At 32.6% G+C, this 24,509-nt stretch overlaps 4 protein-coding genes across 8 annotated transcripts; 2 read left to right on the plus strand and 2 right to left on the minus strand.

Annotated features, from left to right (window-relative positions):
* The first annotated feature begins 5 nt into the window (after positions 1-5).
* Positions 6-7,466, plus strand: LOC106672779 (calpain-3-like). 3 transcript variants are annotated; one of them, XM_014404463.2, is made up of 11 exons: positions 6-98; positions 416-568; positions 836-899; positions 5,556-5,676; positions 5,749-5,886; positions 6,099-6,279; positions 6,339-6,466; positions 6,519-6,742; positions 6,828-6,997; positions 7,062-7,267; positions 7,329-7,466. In XM_014404463.2, exons 1-11 carry the CDS (start codon positions 72-74, stop codon positions 7,459-7,461), a joined length of 1,545 nt encoding a protein of 514 aa, XP_014259949.1. In that variant the 5' UTR covers positions 6-71; the 3' UTR covers positions 7,462-7,466. The 3 variants fall into 3 exon arrangements, with proteins under 3 accessions (XP_014259949.1, XP_014259956.1, XP_014259950.1); XM_014404464.2 differs by lacking the exon at positions 6-98 and adding an exon at positions 108-354; XM_014404470.2 differs by lacking the exons at positions 7,062-7,267; positions 7,329-7,466 and having other exon boundaries at positions 6,519-6,636; positions 6,716-6,742; positions 6,828-6,955.
* Positions 1,659-3,303, minus strand: LOC106672780. The gene has a single exon (XM_014404471.2). It carries the CDS (start codon positions 3,297-3,299, stop codon positions 1,770-1,772), a length of 1,530 nt encoding a protein of 509 aa, XP_014259957.1. The 5' UTR covers positions 3,300-3,303; the 3' UTR covers positions 1,659-1,769.
* On the minus strand, positions 4,244-23,730 carry LOC106672778 (transmembrane protein 145). 3 transcript variants are annotated; one of them, XM_014404462.2, is made up of 7 exons: positions 23,132-23,730; positions 17,990-18,155; positions 17,703-17,936; positions 17,506-17,643; positions 17,194-17,449; positions 16,686-16,890; positions 4,244-4,404 (listed from the first exon to the last, which is right to left on the minus strand). In XM_014404462.2, the coding sequence occupies exons 1-7, from the start codon at positions 23,617-23,619 to the stop codon at positions 4,257-4,259; spliced, it is 1,635 nt and encodes a 544-aa protein (XP_014259948.1). In that variant the 5' UTR covers positions 23,620-23,730; the 3' UTR covers positions 4,244-4,256. The 3 variants fall into 3 exon arrangements, with proteins under 3 accessions (XP_014259948.1, XP_014259946.1, XP_014259947.1); XM_014404460.2 differs by lacking the exon at positions 4,244-4,404 and adding an exon at positions 5,343-5,470 and having other exon boundaries at positions 23,132-23,729; XM_014404461.2 differs by lacking the exon at positions 4,244-4,404 and adding an exon at positions 5,570-5,600 and having other exon boundaries at positions 23,132-23,728.
* On the plus strand, positions 9,315-14,352 carry LOC106672777 (aryl hydrocarbon receptor nuclear translocator homolog). Its single transcript, XM_014404459.2, has 2 exons — positions 9,315-9,641; positions 11,728-14,352. The coding sequence occupies exon 2, from the start codon at positions 11,942-11,944 to the stop codon at positions 13,787-13,789; it is 1,848 nt and encodes a 615-aa protein (XP_014259945.1). The 5' UTR covers positions 9,315-9,641; positions 11,728-11,941; the 3' UTR covers positions 13,790-14,352.
* Positions 23,731-24,509: the final 779 nt, after the last annotated feature.

The following is a 24,509-nucleotide window of genomic DNA, read 5'->3' on the forward strand; positions in this document are numbered from 1 at the left end:
TGACTATGACAAAATACAGCTGCTACTTGAATTTTAACACTTAATTTACAATTTAAAAATAAAATTTTAAAATGGATAGAAACAAAGAAAGTAAATACGTATGTATAAAGCTCATGGCAGGTTCAATATTTATGCATATAAATAAACTTATACGTATACATATTTGTAAATCCTAGAAATGTCTCAGAATCCATTTTCTGGAAGTTCTGGTAAAAGGTTTTAAAGTAATGACTCTCCTATTGAACAATTTTGTTTAAATTGTCTTATTTTTTATTTTGAAAATGAATGCTTTTCTTCAAAAAGATGCTTTAAAATTTTACCAGAACCTTGGATATAAATCTTCATTATTAATATGTAAAGTCTTTTTAACATTAATTTATGTATGATTAATGTATAACAATTTATTATAATTTAGATACAAGCATATACAATTCAAGAAATTATGAAATTAAGGGAAGAGTTACGGAACAAAAATATGTTGTTTAACGATCCTGAATTCCCTACAACAAATAATTCTTTGTTCTTCAGCATGCCACCACCTTGGCAAGTAGAATGGAAGAGGCCAATTGTAAGCTATTACTTTATATTAATATTAATGTAATTATGTGATTTTGTTGATGCCTTTTAAATGCTAATTATTTTTTATTTATCTTAAAATCTCTTAAAATATTACCACTATGTCTCACTATCAAAAAAAGTTAAATTACTAATTTATTGAAAGTATATCGTAGTGTACAATGCTTTTAAAATAAATCATTGGCTACAATTAATAATTTAATTATTGAGTATTTCTCCCATAATATAGTTTTCCTAACATGAAAAAACTGTTTTGTAGGAAATTGTTCAATCGCCGAAGTTTTCTTTAGGACGACCTATAGATTTGGAAAGCAGTATGTTCGGTAATTAACCATTTTTTAAAAATAACTATCTTCAAAATGTGTGAAAAGTAATAAAAACTTACTTTTCTTATTCAATGAAGTTTAATTTTTGTCAACTTCAATAAATAACCAATAAGAAAATAGGTTAAGGAGAAAAGAGGAAAAATAAATTGACAAAATGCTCAAAAATGAAAATGGTATAATTAAAATATAAAAAAACAATGCACAATTTATCATTCAAATTGAAATTGATTTTACAAACTGTGTTCATAGAGTTGAAATTTACCATTTTTAATATTTATTTTGTGTTTCGTATTAACATCTAACAAATTTTAAAAATCATTGTGTAAAAATGAAAATAATATTATTCATAATTTCTTAGAGCAAGACATGTTTAATGATTAACATAAATCATTTAAAAAAACCTACAAACAGTTGCATCTAGACTAAACTGTTTTAAATTGAACTTTTTGGAAGATTTGAATAATACATTTAACAACTATTAACTCTGACTTAAAAAAGAAAGAAAGAAAATATAATTATTTCCTAGAAATTGTTAATGTATTTGTACAATGGTACTAGAAAAAAATTAAATTTGTAAGATGTAATAATACAATATTCCAGTCAGAAAAATGTTGAAAATTACTTATTGTGGAAATTGGAAAATACAATTTGGAAAACTTCAAGCTATATTAAAGCTTAGTCAATAAATGCTGAAGGCACTTTATTTAATCTTAAAGTAATTAAATAAATAAGAAATAATGAAAAAAGAAAAATAAACCACATTTACATTACTGTAATTTTAAAATGTAGTCTAAATAAAACCTTGTGGTCCGAAAAGATACAAATATTTGAGATCAGTTGAAGTCGAAAGCACAGATTACTATTGAATTATGCTTTAACCTCATCTATGCATTTGAGAATTGACTGAAGATCAAATTTAAAATTGCACCAATGCGAAATACCATTGTTTTTAATTGACTCACTCAATGTTATTTCATTAAATTTCAATTGAATTTTTCCATCAGTGTCATTTCCCAATTTTAGGTCGTTATCTGAAACTTTTTCATTTTCGTTTATTGGAACGAGATGATACTCGGAGTCGGCTAAAGAATCAAATTCTATTTTTCTCTTGACTCGTCTCAGTTTGTGCCCTCGGCCAATTTTGTCGGCTGTAGCCAAGGCCATGTTTAAAGGTTGACCTGAGCTACTCCTTTGGCTCTGTTCTAAAGCTTTCAGGAAACTGGCTAACTCAATAGATTTTGGTTTATCCTTAACATCTACAATATCGAAAGAACTCCTGTCTGTATATCTTTGGTCTTTCTCATTTACCTTTTTTTCACTCAGAGACAGCTTGGGAAACATCAATAACAATTTTTCCATATCCGAACTATTATTTTGTATTTGTTTATTTGGCTGAATGAAGCAGTGTAAAGGTCTACTATCACAAACTTTGGCTTCTGGGGAAATGTTTCTTACATCTTCTTCATTCGGTGATGTGTCGTTGTCTTCGTCTACGTCTTGAGATAAAGCCATGAATGCACTAACTCCCAACTCGGACATCGTCTTATTTTTTATTTCTTTTATATTCTTCAAGAATTTTGTCGAGGGGTAGTCCTTATGGCCGAGATGGTCAATATCACTACAAGAGTTGTGCCTCGCCCTCCTCGGCCTTCTTATAGGTTTGTTTTGACGTTCATAAATCCATTGTCGCAATCTTCTGACAAACGGTCCGACCATGTAAAACGATTCGTTCCCCGGGCCTTTGACCCTATAGCCCACATCCTTTTTGGTAACTGGAAGATCAGCCAGTGGGAACCACTCAACCGATTTGATCTCGTTTCTAGTCATGGGTTGAAATTTAGCATTCTTACTAACACCGGGAATTATATAAAGACGAACGAGTTGTTCATTGACTCTAGCGTCCAAATACTCATTAGGATCTATCATATCTCTGATATTAAAGCCAGTCTCTTCGTACACTTCACGAATGGCACATCCCCACGGTGGTTCGTCCTTATTCACTTTCCCCTTTGGAAATCCCCAAGAAGATCTCGAATAATAACTCTGTACTAACAAAACATATGACAAGTCTTCATTTAATAATATGGCACCAAATGTAGGAACCAGATATTTGTACTCTTTCCACTCATCGATTATCTTGTCGACATTGTGCAAGTATTGATGCAACGAGGGTATGTGCTGGAAGATACTGTGTGCAAACTCTTTGATCCCTATAGTCTTTTTAGCGCTTTTACAGTAGAAATCTATATAAAACCAATGCGCTAATTCTATCTGAAAACAAAGCCTTATTAAGTCGTTCCTCTCCTCTTCCGGTACGTTTATAATAAACCGGCTGCACAGGTCGTCAAGAACATTGGTCGGGATGTTACGGTCAATTACGTTGATTTGGACCTCCATTATACTATATCAAATTAACAATTAAAACAATTGATTTTATATCTTTCTTACAGGGAAAACCTTTACATACCAAAGGACAATTCCAATATTTTATTATCTATATTTAACCTAACACAAACAAAAACAATACTATCAATTTCTGACGATATAAATGCTTGAAAATAAATAAAAAGCAACTTACAACGTCTCGCCTTATATTATTTATAAGTAGTAATATTTTATAACTAGGTCTTTGAGGAAATTTCCTTCTTTCTTCAATATGACACTCTACAGAATGAGTACAAGCATTAAGACCTTTTTAACAAGCACGACATTTTACGTACAGTTCAATTTCCTCCTGTAAATTTTATGATAGTAATAAAATTTCATTCGAATATGTTATAACAACTTTAAAATAGGAATTCACTATCCCAACACAAACGAAGGTCAACAGAAACAAGATGTGAACGTCACAACTCACAATACAACCTCACGAGAATGGCAGTTTGATTTTTATCGATTTTTTGTTTTTAAATATACACATACACATAAACATAACAGAAAATATAAACGTAAAGAAAAAGACAGAATATAACAAATTGGATTATTTTGATAATTGTGAGTAAAAATAAATTCTAATAACGATGGGGAAAGACGGGATTTTGTGGGAGAACACGTAACGGTTCGAATTCTTAAGGAAGGTTTTTTTTTTTTTTTTTTTTTAATTTAATAACGGTGCTCTTCATTTTCTTAGCCAGAAAATAAGAGATCAAACTTTCAATTTAACAATATCGAAATTTTGCATTTAGCAACAGATTTAACTCTTTTGCATAACTAGCCATGATCAGAAGAAAAAAATCATACACTACTTTTTTTTTGTAATTGGTAAAATTATGTATTGCAGTAGAATTCAGGGTACTAAGCTCTTCAAAAACTATTGTAACCAGTATATTCAGTACTCTGGTTTCATCTTAGATATTATTTGTCCCAGTTCCAACGGTTGTGTTGTAGACCCCAAAATAATTTCTCTCCTGTTTGAAAACATGTTAAATTCTCTTTTGTTTGCTTGCAGGATCTGCACAGCCTGTGACTATTGATGTCAATGTTTTCCGGGATGTCTAGAAGTCTGCAATTTAAAAAAAAAATATAATTTCATATCGTGCTCTTCTTCATTTGCAAAGAAACAAATCAAACTTTCAATTTAACAATCTGTACTCGAAATTTTTATTAATTGTATAACATTAAGATATATTACATTCATGAAGTCATACAAGTCTTTTGAATAATTATCCATGTTTGGAAAAAAATACACTACATTTTTGTTGCAAAATGCTTAATACAGTAGAATTCAGGGTTCTATGTTCTTCATTAACCAATTCTGTACATACAGTAGTCTGGTTTCATCTTAGATATTATTTGTCCCAGTCCCAACGATTGTGTTGTAGGTCCCAAAACAATTTCTTATCTCTTAGAAAACCTGAAGAAAACCTGATAAAATCTCTTTTGTTTTTTGCAGGATTTGCACATCCTGTGACTATTGATGTCCAGAAGTCTGTAGAGCTCTGTCAATAATTCAGAGTTTCATCCTATTTCCAGTTAAACTTTCTGAAGTTTACTTATTTTCTTATCTTGCGAAGAGATTTCTCTGGAAACATGCATTTCCATCCCACAAAAGAGTTGCTGTTAACACTCAGTAGGGTTGTGGTCTTGCAAATTCACCTGTCTATTTCAATTTGTCTTGAAATACAGTGGAGGGTGGCTGTTAAGTTGTTTAGTTTGCTCTTACATTTCAGAACAATCTTCAAGCTAATAACATATTCAGTGTCATGATTAAGTTTGGATCTATTGTGATAACTATGTCTTTAATTTTATATCCTTTGTTCACCATGAACTGAGTACATCTAAAGCTTGAAATATGTTTGCATACACGCTGGTTTGGAGAATGGTAAAAATAATACACAATTTACCTTTGGAGCTGAGTTGGATTTGGAAACTTCTTGCTTTTATACGTATAAAAAAAAATTAACATGGAAAATCTGCTGTTTAAGATTCTCTGAATTATTTGTAAAGACTTGTATATTCATTTATTAAGAAAAGTTCAGTTGATGAAATGTTGACTTCTTATAGATGGCAGAAAACGTGTGGACAAAAGTGCTCTTAAAACTCTGTTTTGGCTTCTATTTAACATTCTCCTAAAACATATAATCAATTATACATTGAAAATATGGTAAAGTATTATCTCACGTTCTAATTAACTACATTTTTAATTTTTTTTAGCCAATTGCTGGTACAAAGTTGCTATTGATTCAGTTATGAGAGATCCTGAAATATTCCACTGGGTAATAAGTCCAAATTGTCAAAGCTTTGATCAAGATTACATTGGGATGTTTTTTTTCAGGTTATTTTTATTTTGATATATATATATATAATAATACTAGCACTATAAATATTAATGTAAAAACTGTTGTAGAATTTGGAGATATGGAAAATGGATGACTGTTATTGTGGATGATAGAATACCAATCAGAAATGACACCAATGAATTTATTGGATTTAAATGCGAACAGTCACAATTTTGGATATGTTTATACGAAAAGGCCTATGCAAAGTAAAGCCTCTTTTGAGAAAATTATTATTAAAAAATATTATTTAAAGATCGTGAGATGCGGTGTAGTGTGATGTAGGTTAGAAAAATATTTTCTTTATGGTATAATATTGATCTTTATCGAGATCATCTTCAGAGCCTGTGATTTATAAACATTATTTAAATTATACAATGATTATTTAAAAATATATTATAATTTGAAAATTGTATATTAGGATATTGGGCACTTATGAAGACATTGAATTTACCCAGGCCAATGAGGCGATGGAGGATTTGACCGGAGGTTTGTGTGAATTATTCCACTTGCCAACATCCAATTACGATGACTGCCTAGATACATTCAATATAATGAAAGTTGCATTCGAAATGAACTCTATTATTGTTTGCTTCTACAATGTGTGAACTATTAATGAATTTTTCTGAGTTTAAGTTATTACTAGAAAAATATGCTACAGGAAGAACTGACATCTGAAATACTTTCTCAATCCTGGAAACACATTTTTATAACAGGTTTGAAAGTGATTTACCTAAACAAGCACGAAGAGCCTTATATTAAAGTATCCATTCCTGAAAATCATAATTTGTAAGCACGGCAAAAGCTTAATTACTTCCATCAGTATCTGTAATTATGACAGTGTTTCAGAATGGACAGTTATATCGACACAGGCACAAATTGCACTAGGATTGCCAGTGATAAAGACAGGAAATGAAATGTGGGTTCATCTAACTGAATTCGTAAGAGTATTTTATTATGTAAGTATCTGCCATTTAAAAGGGCTAAGGGATCACCCTTGGCAGTGGATAGAATTTCATGGTTCGTGGGTTCTTTCAGTCAGTACTGGAGGATCAATTCATCATAGTAAGTTCTTAAGATAATAAAATCAATTAAAAAATGAAATTAAATCAATTAAAAAATTATTTTAAAAAATCAATTATAATTCTAGGCACCTTTCCTCAAAACCCTCAGTTTAGATTTTGCCTGACAACAGCAGACCCAGAACCTAATCCTAAGAATGAATGCACAGTTATAATTGCCCTTTTGCAAAAATATCGTAAAGCTTCAAGGAAATCAAAAAGTACAAAATTATTAAAAATTGGATTTGTCGTTTATAAGGTGATGTTTGTGTAAATTTATGAGTCTTCTGTTTAAACGCTCTTTTGTTGATATTGAATTTTAGATAAATCCTGTCCAAGTCTCATCAGTATTAAATGAATTTTATTGCAAACACCATTTCCCAATGATAAGTAGCAACTTTTACAATATGAGAAAAGTGAGTTTGAGATTCAAACTTCCACTAGGACATTATGTCATAATTCCCTCCACATTGAATCCAAATAGGGAAGGTGAATTTTTACTCAGAATAATATCTTACAATGCTGGAGGGTATGTTTTTATTGTTTATTCATTTGAATGACAAAATTCTGTATGCAATTTTTTTTTGCAGGAAATTAGTACAACTGAAAAACATTGGATATGTATTTGCTTCATACCATTGGCCATTGTTGATTATAATGTTTTTGTTGTGCATTTTACTCCCTTTCATTATTTATTCTAAACTGTTCCAAGAAAAAATATAAATACAATCATGAGGAACTTAAAGAATAAATAAATTTTCATTTCTATTTCTGATTTATTTTATATTGATGTATCTATACTAACTAAATATTGTAGCTTGATCATATCTGATCATCCAGGTTTGCCTACTTGCTGTTCGGTGGTAGGTTGATTTTTTGTTTTGTAAGTGGGAACCCTTAAAAACACATAAAAGTGACAACTAAAACGAAACTCAGGCAAATCACTGTGGCAAAAATGTCTGTCGAATGATGACTGGAGTTGATTATGCTAAAAAGCCACACACCAAGCAGAACTCTACACAATTATTCATCATTAATTAAAAAATAATTAATACTGATTTACATAAGCTCTATACACATACACACATGTATAGAGTTATTGTAATAACGAAAAAGTTTAAATCAACTTAAGGAAAGGCAAAAAGTGTCACAATGTAAAGGAAATTTATTACTCGATTCCATGAGTTGAGAAATTGGACTAAATTTTAAATGTGTTGTGGTACAAGGAAATTTAGCAAATTGATTAATTGTGGACAGTCGATCATATTATTATAGAGTTTGTAAGAATATATCGGGTGTGAGGCATCGGTGGCCACAAGGTTTAGATGTAAAGGTCCCGGGTTCGAATCCAGTGGCCCTGTATTCAAACCTAAAATTTTTTTTCTCCAAAAAAAGGTCATTATTTGTCATCTTATGTTTAATGAATGCAGTTCTGCGGATTCCATAATAAGTTGTACATAATAACAGTATATTCAAATAATTTTAAATCAGAGCGTGCAATTAAAACGTACATTTTCTGCTGAACTACTTAGTATTTTTTGATGTGGTCACCAAACAACTGAAGAGAATTCTAAAATGGGACAGACCATAGCCTTAAACAGTAAATCATTGTTTCTGCATCCTTAAATTTTTTTGTAGTTCTATGTAAGAGACCTAACATTTGATTTGCCTTATTAATTATTCCAATGCAAGTTAAATGTCAGGATGTTAGAGAAATAGACTCCAAGGTCTTTGTATGGCATAATTGTAGTAATGTACTACTTACCTACATTTAGCTTCATGCTACAACATTAAAACTTAAGAAAGTTGTTTACAGATTTTTGCAGATGCTTAGCGTTATAAAAAGAAGTTATGACCCTATAGACCTTCAGGTCATCAGCAAAGAGGGGGAACTATCGTTGGGGAGTAATGATCCTGAGGTATACCACATAATACAACTATATTTTAGAACTGTCTAAATTCAGCTTTACAAATTGTTTTCTATCTTGAAAATAGGGGTTAAACCATTTGAGGAGAAAACCATGTATTCCAAGGATGATGAGTTTTCGGATAAGGAGACAATAATCAACTTTATCAAATGCCTTGAAAAAATCTAGATATATTGTGCATTAATAATTATTAATATTATAATCTAATATATTGTATATCTGTGTTGGTGTTTAATGGCTTTAAAATAGCCAGTACGAATAGGATTCGTCTCAACGTCTTATTCTAGTTTGTAAAGAACTTGTATTTAGTTTTTTAAAAAATTAATTCTACTTTTCATATAACCAAGACCTTAGTAAAAAAGTATAATTAATTGAAATAATTAATACGATCAATTATGACTACAAAATACTTATATGAATTTGTATTTAGGTCGGTCTCGTCATTAGTTAAGATTTGGAAGGGGGTGCAAACAAATTTGTTAAATACACACGATTTTTGTAAGCATTAAAAATAAATAAAACAAACTTTTAAATTATTTTTAAATTTTAAATTGAATTACATTAATAAAAATGGAAAATTGAATGAATATATTTTAAAAAAATCTGAATCTTTTATGGTTTGAGGTTACACTGTGTTTGGTAAAAGTCAGTCCTGATCAAGAGTCCGAGGTGGTTTATCGGAGTTTCCTCATTTTATCTTTGTTGTTGTTTCCTTTTTTGTTTAAATTTATTTTCCTTCCATTGAAAAAAAAATCGTACTTTACAATCAAGGTTTTTAATTTGAAAATTGATTTTATTGCGCTATTTTTGTTGAAAAAGAAGAAAATAGACTGGCGTTGTCGCATTTCGAAACCACATACCATTTTCTCAGAGTTTGCCTTTTTTTTTCAAACCACCGGCAACTGAACACATTTCAAGATTGCTTATCCATCAAAGAGAAGATTTTCAAAACAGAAAATACTATATTTAAATCAGGTACAATTCATAGTGGCTCCAAACACATTTACTTAATTGTTTCTATTTAATTGATTCTAGGTTTTAAGGTCAACAAAACAGCTTAAATTGCCTCATAATTTTGCATTTTTTTAAAAGTAATGGTGTAATGGTTCTTAAATTGAACCACTAATTTGGTTTATTAGTCATTTATGGTTGTTCACAATTTGAAGATAGTATTTAAAAAATTATGGCTGGCTGGAAAAATAAATTCTAAATTGAAAACCATTTCAACCGTAATGTTGGATGTGTGCATGTTTTTTTGATTTTTTCAAATATTGACTTTCATCCTATATGTTAGAGAAATAAAGTTAATTAATTCAAAGGTATGTGAAGCATGGATCACGGCTTCATCCTTATAACAATCCAATAATCCTTCAGGCCCCGTTGGCTCTAGGGTGTAAAAAAATCCTACAGAAAGAAAGTGTTTGTAGGAAGTAGTTGATCACAAAAGTCTAGAATAAAACTGAGACTGGCATGACATTTTTTTAAATTCATGTATTATTAGACCAGCCATTAATTTTACAATGGTATAGATATATGATATATGAGTCGGCTCATTGTGTTAATTTTTTTTTTTCAGTAACGGTCCATCTAAAGTGGAGTAGAATGCCATATACCTCATGGTTTTATCTCAATCCGATTAAAAGTAACCATTTTTTAGTGTTTATTTAAGAACAACACATTTCTTTACATAAAACCTGAATTTTCTCCACTCTAAAGTAACTTTTCCCAAGTATAGACTCCATTTTTAGATGTAGCACCAAATTTCCTTTTTTTTTTAGACCTATTTTGTTCAAAAACTTACCCGTCTAGTTACAAAATAACTGCATATGAAATGATAATTTTGGATCAACTTCTTTAAACGTAGCTCTCTTACATTACATTTTTAAAATGTCACACCAACTAAAAACATCAAAATTTTATGAACTTTGCAACTGTCTTATTTTGGACAATATCAGTTGGAAGTTGGAAAAACGTGATCCGGGATATCTGGGAAATTAAGAGAGAGATAGAGACGATTCAAAGACCAGTCTCTTTGTGGAATGTCTAACGAGCGTAAAAGCGGTATTGGAGGATGAGGTTGATTTCAAGTATATCGCCCAACAATAGAAGAATCTGATCTCTGAGTTGCTTTGTGAAACCATTAATTGTCCCTCAGAAACTAGTTAGACCACATGACTTGCTGTATTTCATACTTAAACAGGAATAAATGAGAAGGGTTTAATTCGTATTTTGTCACTGGGGAAAAGTGGGACATTTACAAAAATGTTAAATGCTGAAGGGCTGTTTGCAAAGAGAATGAAACTCTGTTGTCGACCTGTAAGGTCCTATGTTTTGTTTGGAGGGATATTCAAGGAATAATTTATTAAGAAATGTTACCTCGTAATCAAACCCTTATGACAGAGGTATAATCTGCGCAGCTGGACCGTCTTGGGTCAGGAAAAATATCCATTCTTGGTGAATAGACACAACAATGGCAGGCCTCACCCACTTACATTCACTCAGAGTAAAATTGCTGGATTAAGCTGGCTTCAAACCTTCCATATTCTCAAGACCTTGCCCCTAAGATTTTTACTTTTCCACTCCCCAGACAACCGCTTAAAAGGTAGGGAATTTTTGTAAGAAAACCTCTGAAAATCAGACCTTGACCCTTCAGATTTCTTCTCGTCTAAGTCATCAGACTTAGTTATAAAAAGGACTGGCCAGAACATTGGCAGTATGTCATAGAAAACAAAGGAAATTATGTTTTCTGTTAAAAATAAATTACATTTATATTTTGAAAGTTTGACTTGTTTTTCTGAAAAGTGAAAAACCTATGCACACATCCAATGTGAACGAAATGTGAACATTATTTTTCTAGTTACAACATACATCTAGTAAAGTTATTTATATCAAAAATAGTCATAATCCATCATAGTAATATATGTGAAAATCATCAAATAATGATGAACTTTTATATACATAAATTATGAAGTTTATTAATTAAAAAGACTTGTTATATTTGCTTTAAATCACTTTCATTTTTATTAATTGTTCTAAGGTGATTTTTATTATTTTTTTGCAGATCTTTTTTTTTTGAGAAGATAAACTTTCATGAGACATGTTAACTGTGGCCATCTCGGGCAAAGTAAACTCTTCCTTAAAAATCCAATTAATATTAGAAGGATAATTCTGTGGTAGCTGAAAATTCAGAGCAATATTCGACTAATATCGAGGGTTGAAAAATGTTGATACTCTCTTCTACTAATGTTTAATTTCACACGGTTAAAGTTTATCTCATGTCTACTTTAACTCATCCCATCGCCAGTATAGACCCATCTAAGGTCATACAGAAAAGAAGGGGGAGTTCGATTGGATCAGATGAAGACGACCCTAGTGGGAACAAATATTCGAGAATGGAAGAAGACAACATGCAAGACAAAGAAAGATTCGCTAGTAGAGAAAACCACTGTGAAATCGAGAGGAGGAGGAGGAATAAGATGACTGCGTACATTACGGAGTTGTCAGACATGGTACCGACATGCAGTGCACTTGCACGTAAACCTGACAAGCTCACTATTTTGAGAATGGCCGTTGCACATATGAAAGCCCTTAGAGGTACAGGAAACACGAGTTCTGACGGCAGTTACAAACCTTCATTTCTAACAGATCAAGAACTGAAACATTTGATACTTGAAGCAGCCGATGGCTTTTTATTTGTAGTGACTTGTGACTCAGGTAGAATATTTTATGTTTCCGACTCTATAAGTCCTGTTTTAAATCAGTCACAGAGTGATTGGTATGGTTCAATTATCTATGAACATTTGCATCCTGATGATGTTGAAAAGGTACGCGAGCAGCTCTCTACTCAGGAACCTCAAAACTCAGGAAGGATACTAGATCTCAAAACGGGAACCGTAAAAAAGGAAGGCCACCAATCTTCGATGAGGCTTTGTATGGGTTCGAGGAGGGGATTCATTTGCAGGATGAAGGTGGGCAATGTAGGACTTGACAACCATCTGAGTCGTTTGAAACAGAGAAATTCTTTGGGACCTTCAAGGGATGGAAACAATTACGCGGTTGTGCATTGCACGGGATACATTAAAAACTGGCCTCCAACCGGTCAATTCGATCCGCATCCTTTATCAGCCGTACAGATGGAAAGAGGGGTTGAAGATGATGGAAGCCATTGTTGCCTAGTTGCCATAGGCAGGCTACAAGTCACTTCTACACCAAATACAACAGATTTATCCGGATCCAACAGCAATTCAGAATTTATATCCCGTCATTCTATGGAAGGAAAATTTACTTTTGTCGATCAAAGAGTCATGGGTATTTTGGGATATTCACCTCCTGAATTACTAGGAAAATCTTGCTTTGAGTTTTTCCATCATGAAGATCAAACTCACATGAAAGAATCATTTGAACAAGTTGTTAAACTAAAAGGGCAAGTCATGTCAGTCATGTATAGATTTCGTTCAAAGAATAGAGAATGGGTTTGGCTAAGGACTTCTGCTTTTGCTTTTCTGAATCCTTACACGGATGAGGTTGAATACATAGTGTGCACAAATACCACTGCTAAATCGTTGCAAAGTGGCACTGAAACTGAAGCCCCTGCTGATGTAAACTATCAACCAGGTGTAGATTACACATTACAGAGATATTCACAAATGTCACAGCATATTCAACACAATACTGACACAAGACCTAACCAGGTGTATAATTATGCCCCGACACAGTCCCCAGTCGGCTATAATACCTCCCCGGGACAACAGAACATATCTAGAATCAAACCGACGTCGAGTCCGACACCGGCACAACCTGCTTGGTCTCTGCGACAGCCTGTGAGTGAGAGCTATCAGTTCAGCGAGGTCAGTCCCTGCCGCTCGCCTTCAGGACCGACATATACACAGTTGAGTGGAGGGAGATCGGGAGTGCAAGCTTATCACAATCCTTCAAACAATGCAGGGCTCTGGTCTTGGCAGGGCCAGCCTGATGGCCAAGGATCGAGTAACAGTGTAAATCACAACGTCCCTCCTCAGCCTGGACCTCAAAATCAGCCACCGGAACTTTCGGACATGATGATGCAAATTTTAGACCAAGGAGGAGCATCAACATTTGAAGATTTAAATATGTTCAATGAGTAATCTGTAGTTAAAGAAAAGAAAGCATAAACATTCCTTTAAATAAGTATTAAATATATTTCACAGGAAATTGTAAGCTTGCAAATTTTGTTTTATCTTTCGATCAAATTTATTGGCCATAATATATTTAAGTATAAGTTGGGGCGTAGGAGCAAAAAAGGTATTATTTTATTTTAACAGATTATAAAAGGAATAATTTTCTACCTGATTTAAAAGGCTTGGTTAGATAGAGTGTGATACCAATAATTTGTTCCTACGCCTGTTTTTTTTTTTTTTTTTTATTGTTTTCAAATTTAGCTTCAAAATATATAATTGTAAACACATTTAAGTTTAAAGAAATTTTTTTTTGCCATGATATGCACAAGAATTCCTTGTAATAAATAAATATTTATATGAAAAATGGAAAAGTTTAAATGTAATATTTTAGATGTATGCTAAACCACAAATCAATGTTTTTGTTATTTTTAGATTAGCTTTAGGGCTTTGGCAAAGCATTTTTAGCAATTGTTTGCGTTTGATTTCCACACCATGTTTTTTATACATAAATACACATATTTTTTCTGTAATTTTTTAAATCCTTCAACTGCTAAGAAAGTATCATAAAAACTATCCTTAGTCTTTATTTAAAAACACAGATGTCACCATAATTATTATAACTATTATTATTGAATGTATTTATTTGAGTAATTGTTTTTTAAAAGTTTGTAACTTTTACTATTTAAAAAAAAATTATAGAAGTCTTAAGCATAATTTTTTAGCCTCTTCCTAAGTAGTCTTTATTTAAAATTATTTTTAATAAAATTTATTTGTTTAGATGTCATTTAGGCAGATTAAAAAGTCAAGGAGTAGAATTTTAAATATATATATTTTCAAAATTAAGTTGTTTTATAACAATCATTCAAAAAATTAACTAAAAAATTTAATAAGGAAATATTAAAATATAACCAGGGGAGTAATAAAAAAATAAATACACTTGCTGTTGGTGTCATAGTGTAGAAAAATAAAAATAAAATTAAGAAAAATGGGCACAACCAAAATATCACATCACAAAAATTTACCTTTGTAATTCTATTTTCTATGTTTACTTCTTTTACACAATATCCAAATATTTATATAAATTACATAATCTAATTCTGAGCAAATCTTTTAAAATTAAGATTTATTTACATTACATACGCATATAAGTATAATCGGTAAGTAGTAATATACAATAAACCGCTATTTTGACACAAGAAATGTATCACAATCACATTTTTTCCTAAACCACATTAAATGGTAAACAATACAGACTTGCAACACACTTTACAAACTCTGTGATTTATGAAATATTATATAATATAGATCAAATAATCACAGCAATACAACTGGAACACTTCGCAATGTAATTATCTATTGCCACAGTTGCACGGCTTATACTCAGCCCTCTAAAATTTACTGTGTTGCATTATGTTGTAATATCGACTTTTTTGTTGACCACTTCAACTCTAGTACGAGTAATCAAAAAATTGATGAAAATGTCTTTTGAAATTAGTAAGAGCAATTTCACAATAAAAAATAATTTTGTTTAACCAACAGATTTCATAAACACAGCAAAAATATAACAATTGTTCGCTAAAAAAATACACCTGGATAAACAATGTCACAAAGAAATGATTGTTGAAGTAGTGAGATAATGCATACAAAGTTATGTACATAATTTTTTTCTGACAAAACACTTTCCTAGGAATTTTAAATCTTCCAAATGATTAAACATTACAGTTCAAATCACAAGTTAATTTCTAAATAAAACTAAATAATTTCAAAGATATAACTGCCTTATAATGCTACATTTTACTAGCTCAATCAATTTTTGGAATAAAAAAAAGTTCAGAAATCTGGACTTTTTCTGCAATGTGCTACTACTTTTATTTAAAAATATCTAAAAGTTCCTTATGTTAAGTTTAACAGGGCCAAAAATATAACCATCCAACATTTATTATTAATTTTTTGAAATTTTAACTTAAAAACCTTTTAAAAAATGTCCTTTTATCTGGTAAGGTGCTAATTTCTTTCTCATTTGACTCATCTGGACTAGCTTTAATCTGCATTAAATTTGCAACATTACATAAAGATGTTAGAAACGTTTATAAAATACCTTTTATCAGAAGTGTTTTTCAAATTTTCATTACTTTTATCATACCTGAGATCCAAAAATACTACAACAATTTAAAACCAATGTCCAATATGAAGGATTTTATATTCAAAATAAACAAGTTAACAATGTATACTTTTTGTTTTGTAAAAATATATACCCAATTTTAACGTTGTCATCATTTTCTTCACTATTGGAAGGCTCAGTAGATTTGGACGTGTTGTGATTATCAAATATTTACACAATTACAGACTAATAATTTTTTTTTTTACGTTAAGCTTCTTAAAGTCTACAATGTCTTTGCTTTACATTGGTCAGGGTGTACCTATACTTTAGTGTATAAATTAGACTAATAATCAGCGAAGCACCATTTAAAACCAAATCTGCTTTTCATTTATAAAATTTTTAACCTTGAAATCATATCAGTCTGTGGTTAAAACAAACGTATTTAGCCTTAAAATATTTACATATACAATTGATAAGTGAGTATTTAATTAATACTCATTAATTGACAAATTCAATATTTAGCAGAAAGTACTCCTCTCGAAGGAATACTAATTGATGTTTTGTTAAGTATTATTTTAACTTTCGAAAGCGAAAATTCAATTCGTTGTTTATGAATTACATAACATCAATCGACTAAATATTTTGCTGGTTTAGGCTGAAACACCACATTACAGCAATTTTTCTTGATGATAGTGCAAACTTACTCAAACCTTTTGATTGCATCGTTTGTTTTATGATATAATAACTGATGCTGGCACATACTTTTCCTTCGGATCTGGCTGTTCCCATGCGATCAACCGATCATTGCCAGAGCCGTGTATAACATGTGGGGCCTCGTTGAACTCATCAAGTTCCTCAGTCGCATCGAGCCGGTGTGTGGCCAATAAGAAATACTGTTCAGTCCTTGTAGGCCAAAGCAACTGAGTCATCACGATATAAGCAAGACAATCAGCCGAATATGTAATACCTATAAATAAAACAAAATCATAGTCATCATAATCATTCACACATTTTTTAAATTAAATCATTATCCCTTGAAACTACATGGTCCAAATGATAATTTTTTATTGTTGTAAGTTGAAGCAAAAGTTGTAAGACAACACAAATGTAATTGGCTATATATTAACAGTTTTTCAAATTAAGCTTTTCTTTTTACCTCTTAAATCATTTAAATTTACATAAAATAAGAAACTTTATCATGTATTTATCGATTCTGTCATTTGACCTTTTGATATGTACTTGATGAGTTAATTTAAAATTTTATATTTACCTAATAACAGTTTGTATCTCCAAAATGGTGGTATTTGGAGAGCGACTAGAGCAATGATTGGAAGGTATATGTACCACACAAGAGCCGAAGCACCAAAGTGCAGGAAGAAATGGAGCTTTGAGTCATTGTGCTCATATCTCATTGTGGCACGAAGTTCCAGTAGAAACCATACAATTATTAAACATCTCAAGCCAAGAATGAGCCACCCAGGCCATGTTTGGTATTCGTCTATGTCCTCGATGATGTCCACCTCTGTCTAATGAACAAACCTTTGAGTTTAGAAAAGCTCTTATTTTGTCACTAAATACTTACTTTGTTCCAGACATAAAGTAAAACGTGGACCACCCCATAAATAAACCATACTGTGAATAGAAGTGGTTTCCATGTGAATTCCTGCCTCGTGACAGCCCACCCTTTGGCTAAGAGTAGAAGTAATAGCATAAAAGTAGTCTGAAACAGAAATTAATTTAATTTTAAAGTTCACCAGGTAAATTTCCAGAAACACTCACCCTTGAAAGGATATCCAGTATGTCTCCTACAACAGCAATATTTGGATATCCGACTCCATCCATAGTGAATTTGATAACATCGACAAGATTAAAACACAAGCCTAGAAATTCTAAAAGCAAGGATGCCGTGAAAAGTCGTGTAACTGGGTGTCTCTGTCGTACAACAGCATACAGTTGAAGAGGGACGAGGACAAAGTATACCATAAAAAATACAAGATACAGCTCGACGGTATTCTAAAAATAAAATTAATGTAATAAATACAAAAATAATTATCACATTACGTTACCTGTCGGTCAAATGAAAACTGGTAAACGAGAGGGTTGTATGTGCTCGTGTTTGGGTTTCCATTAACTAACCAAATATCGTAATTAATTTCTAAACTGTGAGCCATGTGGTGCCATTCACATGTTGAGGTATTTCGATAACAAGCAACTAGGCTTACATACCAAAATCTAAAACCAAAGTGGTTATGTTTATACAAATTTTCAATTTATTTAATTGCAACTCTAAAATATGTAAAAAATCAATGTATGTTTAGTAGTCTTAATTGACAGTATTAATTATTTTAATTAATTATACTTTTTATCTAAGGACTTGGTTGAGATGAAAAAGTTAGAGTCACGAGTGGGATTTGAACCCACGACCTTCAGCTAAATACACCACTGCTGAAATACACCATTTGAGCTATTGTGATTTCAATTCACTCGGAGGTTGAGGTAGGTTGGTATAAGGAGTTGGTATCTGAATGAATCGAAGTCATGGGTTCGAATCCCACTCGTGACACTAACTTTTTCATCTCAACTAAGATCTTAGATAAAAAGTAGAATTAAAAGTAAGTATAAAGTATGGGGCATTGGTGATGTAACAGTTAATTTGACAGGTCACTTATCACTGTAAAATAAAGGTCCTGGGTTCGAAACCGACACCCTGAGAGTTTATATGACCTCTGCTGTTGCGAACCCTCGAAAAAAAAAAAAATAAAAAAAAATATATATATATATATAATTCTCTTCAGTTTTTTAATTATTAAAATATACCTAGAAACCCAATTAAAGATTTAAATCAAGATAAGGATTTATTGATCATTATGTATAACCATGACTAATTCTGTCTATTTCAGAATCTAAATTGTTCTGGTTTAACACAAAAAATAATTCATCAACCTCCTAAGCAGAATATTAAAGCTGAGGCCCACAACATCCCACCGTTATATCGGACCTCAATTAGACAATTGATGAAATGAAATAAAATAATAATAATGGAAGAAAAAAAATAAAAAGTTTAATTTGCGATTAATTTTTTTTAGAAAGTGAGAACAGTGACCCCATTTATCTGCCCCACTCATTTTTTTCAGCAGTAAAAATTAACTTTCTCTTAATGCAACAGAGAATCAATCCGCAAAATAAATTCTCTAGTCAAAGAAATAATAATTTTTTAAAATTAACTTTCTCTTAATGCAACAGGAGAATCAATCCGCAAAATAAATTCTCTAGTCAAAGAAATAATAATTTTTTGCTTATCACATTGACCATCAGTCACAACAGCCTCTTATAATTTATTTGTACAACACATGATATATATTTGGCTTCAACAATAAACTTATCTCAAATTTTCCAGCTTTTCCCTTCAATTACAAAGGATCAATTTACCAACTAATATTGGCATTTTGTTTGTTAACATTGTTATTTAAAACAATAAAATTGAGAACATGCATTGTAAAATTAACTTTAAATTATAAATGAACAAATTTACATTTTTTTAAATTCAATTATAAATAAAAATAAATGTCACCAACAACAGCGAACAAACCATTGCAAGGAAAGGATTTGCTTAACTGCTAAGAATACCTGAATCATTCTATCAAATAAGAATAGATGGGACACTGGCAATCTGAGTATCTCTTTGTAAAATTTGAAAACAAAAATTTCAGAACATTCAAAACAATGTAGGGATAAACTCAGACAACAGTTTCTTGTCAGGCATTGAACAATAAATGAATTTCTGAAAAATATGGGTACTGACACAGTTTGTACATATTCTATAGAACAGACAATATTCTAACACATAGACTGTAATGCTTCAAAGAATATATTTGGGGATTTATAATACATAATCCTATATATAACTGTAATCTCCTGACAGCTTCAGCCAATCTTTATTTATTTCAATGCTCAGAACTGAATAAACTTTTATGTATAAACTTAAAAAGGCATATTTTAATATTGTTAAATATCATAAATTTATTAATAAGATTTTAATAATAACAATACCACACTTTATGTGAGTATGAAATATTTGGTTTCAAAGTTTATATGTACATTTGTATTGTATTTTCCCAATCAACATATGTTTTCACCCAGTCCCTGAAGATGACCTGAATATAGGTCGAAACATCGGAAAAAAAGTGTTTTTCCAAACTACCTCACCTCTTCTTGTCCGCTTCTCACGAATCCAACAATTATTAATAAGAATATATAATTGTAATACCAATCCATCTCGGATGGTGGTAAAACTATGTTACATGTTCATCACCTCGTAGACTTCAAGAAGAAATCTCACAATTTATAGTATAACTATGGAAGAAATACAACCTTTCCAACCAAGGCAAATAATAAAATCAATAGACAAGCAAATCAAAGCGAAATCAACTGCATTTTTGGAAAGTCAGAATATTTTTGTACGAAGTCAATTTGTTTTCAGAAAAGAGGTGAGTACAACTAGTTTAGTGAAAATTGTACACACATTCTTGGAAGTAAATGAACAAGTGAAAATAATTACAAATTAAGTAAGGCTATTAAGGGGCTAAATAAGGGTGTTTGAGCACATCAGCGAGTATCTAGTCTGATTTTTGGAGGAAATATGGTTGTTTTATTGTATATAGTGTTGTGTCCCTTGTGTTGAGAGTGAATGTATTTATCAGTGTGAAAGTGTTGTATACAGAATGTTAGTTATATAATTATAAAACAATAACAACAATAAATAATAATGACACTACTCCTTAGGAAAAGGATTGACTCGATTGCACTTAACTAAGGAACTAGGAAAGTACAATAAACCAGAAGACTTGGGGAACAAAACCCGCCACTTCCTAGTATCAATCAATTCATCTTCATCAAACAGCTTGAGGTTTAAGTACTGTCAAGCACTCTAGTTGATTTGTGTGTCATCACTTGATATCTGTAAATTCACTTTAACATTTTTTAGTCATCTATTTGATAAATCCTATCAAACTTCGAAGTTGGTACTGAAAAACTTATCAAGCATCATCATGAGTCTCTGATACCAGAACAGGAAGAATGGGCCAAAGGAAGACCGCTAAAGGCAAATTCCTACTGGTAGTGACAGCTCCAAAACTGACTGACTATAAGCTTAGATAAATATGTTACAGTATTCCAGACTGAAGACATAGTGATTGAACACTATACCAGGGAAATAAAAAAGCTAAGAATACATTCACGGAAGATAGCTATCTTCACTGAATCTCTCTAGGTTAGACAGCACTACAAGCCCTAGCCTCATGCAAAGCAAAGTGTTTGGAACTGAATGGAGTTAGTGACACCAATGGCTTGACCCTGGCATGTGGGGCATAAAGGCCATAAAAAGGTTGACACATTGGCCAAATAGGGAGCCAACATGGACTCTCTAGATTTTGAACTCTACTGCCTAGAGTATACATCTTAAAATGAATCCTTAACAAGTCCAAAGTTTGGTGGAATAATTTTTTTTAAATCCTACGCCAGTCTCTTGAGGCCATCAGACTGCATGCAACCCAATAAATCTTTGCCTGTCGGCTGTACCGATTTTTTCCACTAACCGACTCCTGGATGCCTGCCATAGCAGAGCACTCCTCCAAATGGTCGTAGTCCATTTACCCTGGCTGAAAAGCGGGCATGTGGGGGTATCCGACATTCCGATCCTGAACAGATGATTATTGAGGTAGTCATGCCCCGTAGTTGCTCGGAAACATGCAACTGCCACATCCCTTCTTAGGTCAGATGGTAAGCTATTATTCCTCAGACATTCTCATCACTTTCCTTCTGCCGCCTAGGAGCGCCTTCCTGACCTTTCAATTTAAAGTGGTTTTGCAAAATTCTGCTGGCTGAATAGAATGTTAACCCAATCACTGGTTGGTCTTTTTGCAAGCCTTCTCGAGCTAAAGCATTTGCACTCTCATTTCTGTGCAATCCGCAGTGGCTGGGAATCCACTGAAACACTATTTCTTTTTCATCTGAGTCGGCTTTTTTAATCAGTGAGAGGCAATTGATTACATCAAGGTGCATACAGTTATGATCCCCATTTAACACAGAAATTGCTGCTTTAGAATCAACTAGGATTACTAACTTATTTTCAGCTCAGTTGTTAATCAAGATAAATGGCCCTGATCTCCCCATCAAAGTTGGTCACAATTCTACCCACTGGCTCTGAAATCGTGCCGATGTGAGATAAACCCCGGCTCCTGCATTTCTATTTGCAGTGGTAGCAGAGCCGTTGATATAAACATGTGTCCAAGATGGTGAAGGATATCTGGCAGCGATTGTTTCCAATGTCAGTGCTGTTATCTCCCATACTGGCATCATGGCCTTGTTTACTTTGGAAATCAACCCTGACATGCATTTCACTCTGATAGTATTTTCTATTTGAGATTTTTGTGCAGAAAAAAATGACTGTTCTCCATCTCCAGCACATTGCTGAGCATAATTTCCTCAGCCCGGTCCAAGAAGCTATGCTGCATTTTTATTTGCATCTTTTGCGCGGCCTCTTATGACTTTCAAACGTGTTGATTGCCAGCCTGTATTTCCATGGCTGCTATAGGGGTTGAATGCGGCCCACTGTCTAAGCGCTTTGTGGTCGCATCCGATGCAGTAATTAGCAATTCTTCACCATACTCTAGGGTTGGGATATGTAGTGGAATAATAATCCAGGCATGAGGCACCAGAAGAGGATTCATAGAAAGACCATCTGCAAAACTTACAAGGGAATTACTGGAAGACAACTACAACTGAATCAGGTTTCTGGTTGGACTCCTGACAGGTCACTACCACTTAACTGTACCGGATAGGAGTACAGGTATTACCAGAAAGAGGAGGAGACCCCAGAACACATTTTATGTTTTTATGAAGGTAGCAGATTCTTGAGAACTAGGAGATTAAAAGCTGCGAGTAAGATCCTACACTAAGGAGCCGCTAGCACTGTTATGGAGATTGATTAACCACCTGAAGCTGGCCATGAGTTATAAAAAATAGAGGAACACAGAAGGCCTTGTAGCTGCCTCTTTTATCCCTTTATTACTATCATCATGTCACTCAATCAACATTGATAACAGAACATGTACACTTCTTTAAAAGATGGTTCTTACAACACGTCTTGTCAATTAAAAACTTATTCCCACAGACCTGATAGAAATGACGTTTATATTAATTTGAATTACCTCGGTTCACTTAGGTCTTTGACTGCAAATGTAAACTGGGAATGTTTGACCACGTTCCAAGGGGTGTCTTCGTCGGGGCATAGTTCGCCTTCGGGACAAGGGACCCTTCTCAAGAGATCGATCCCGTCCTCGTAGCAGGAGTCGTACGCCACATGGCCGATCTTGTCGAACATCCTTTTGCATGCGGCCTCCTTATCGATGAGGGTCCTGTTGCCGTAATACTCCAGGAAGTACGTCCTGTCAAGGACGGCGAGGGTGACCGTGTGGCTTGAGTTGGAACGCGTCGTAACATTGCCGTAGATGTAGCCGAGGGTGTCTTTTTCGTAATGCAAGTCCGTCTTTTGGACACCGAACTTGGATAGGAAAAGGAAAAAGTCTTCCGAGTTCCAGGTCCCCTGGAGGTGGGTGGCCGCCGCCTCATGCACAGCAATTAAAAGGCCGATTGCTAATATTGCTGTTTTAGCCGGCCGGGGCCACAAAACGTACATTTTAACATTAAAAACACCTCCGACCTGCTCGCGCACACCGTCACCTACTTCCTTAACCTGATACACAACACAACTGAACAACTTTCATCTCCATATTGGATTTTCTGACATCCCACGTTGTCCATCACAACTGGATTTGTTGGATAAATTTCTTCCTCATTTCGAGCTGACTTCATTTCTTGCTTTATTTCTCAAAATGCTATTTTCTGTTAGTTTAAACTTTTTAAATATGTTTAGTACTTGAAGTCATTCGCTTTTTCACTTCCTAGATAATTTTTTTATCTGAAGGGAAGGCATCCTAAATTCACTTTTCATTTATTTATTTAATTTTTTTAAAGGTACAATTATGGCTTTAAGTCCACTTACATGTACATATATTAGAAATAAATTTAGTTTTATAAACTGTAATAAAATAATAATAATATCAATAATAAAGAATCACAAGTAATTTGTAATGCCATTATTTATTTAATTTTTTAAAGGTACAATTAGGGATTTAAGCCCCTTTACATGTACATGTATTAGAAATAAATTTAGTTTTATAAACAGTAGTAAAATAATAATAATAGCAATAATAAGGAATCCTAAGGAATTTTTAATGTCATTATTTGCTTTGATACGAAGAGTGGTCTCCAAGCCATCAACAAAAAAACTCGGTTAACCCATGCATCTTAGAAATTTACAATTACTTCTATGAAATCAAAGCACTTAACAAATGTGGTATTCGTTTAGGTTTCGAGTAATGTCGGCATTTCTTGAAATGAAAGAGCTGATCAACAGGCAAGTAATGCTGCAAATGATCCACAAAGAACAGATCAATTTCCTCTCTGCCCAAATGATATAGTCATTAATGTTAAAAACATTACCAAGCAAAAGTGAGGGGCAGGATG

This window comes from Cimex lectularius, unplaced genomic scaffold, assembly GCF_000648675.2.
Source record: "Cimex lectularius strain Harlan isolate CLEC.00 unplaced genomic scaffold, Clec_2.1 scaffold143, whole genome shotgun sequence".
NCBI lineage: Eukaryota > Metazoa > Arthropoda > Insecta > Hemiptera > Cimicidae > Cimex > Cimex lectularius.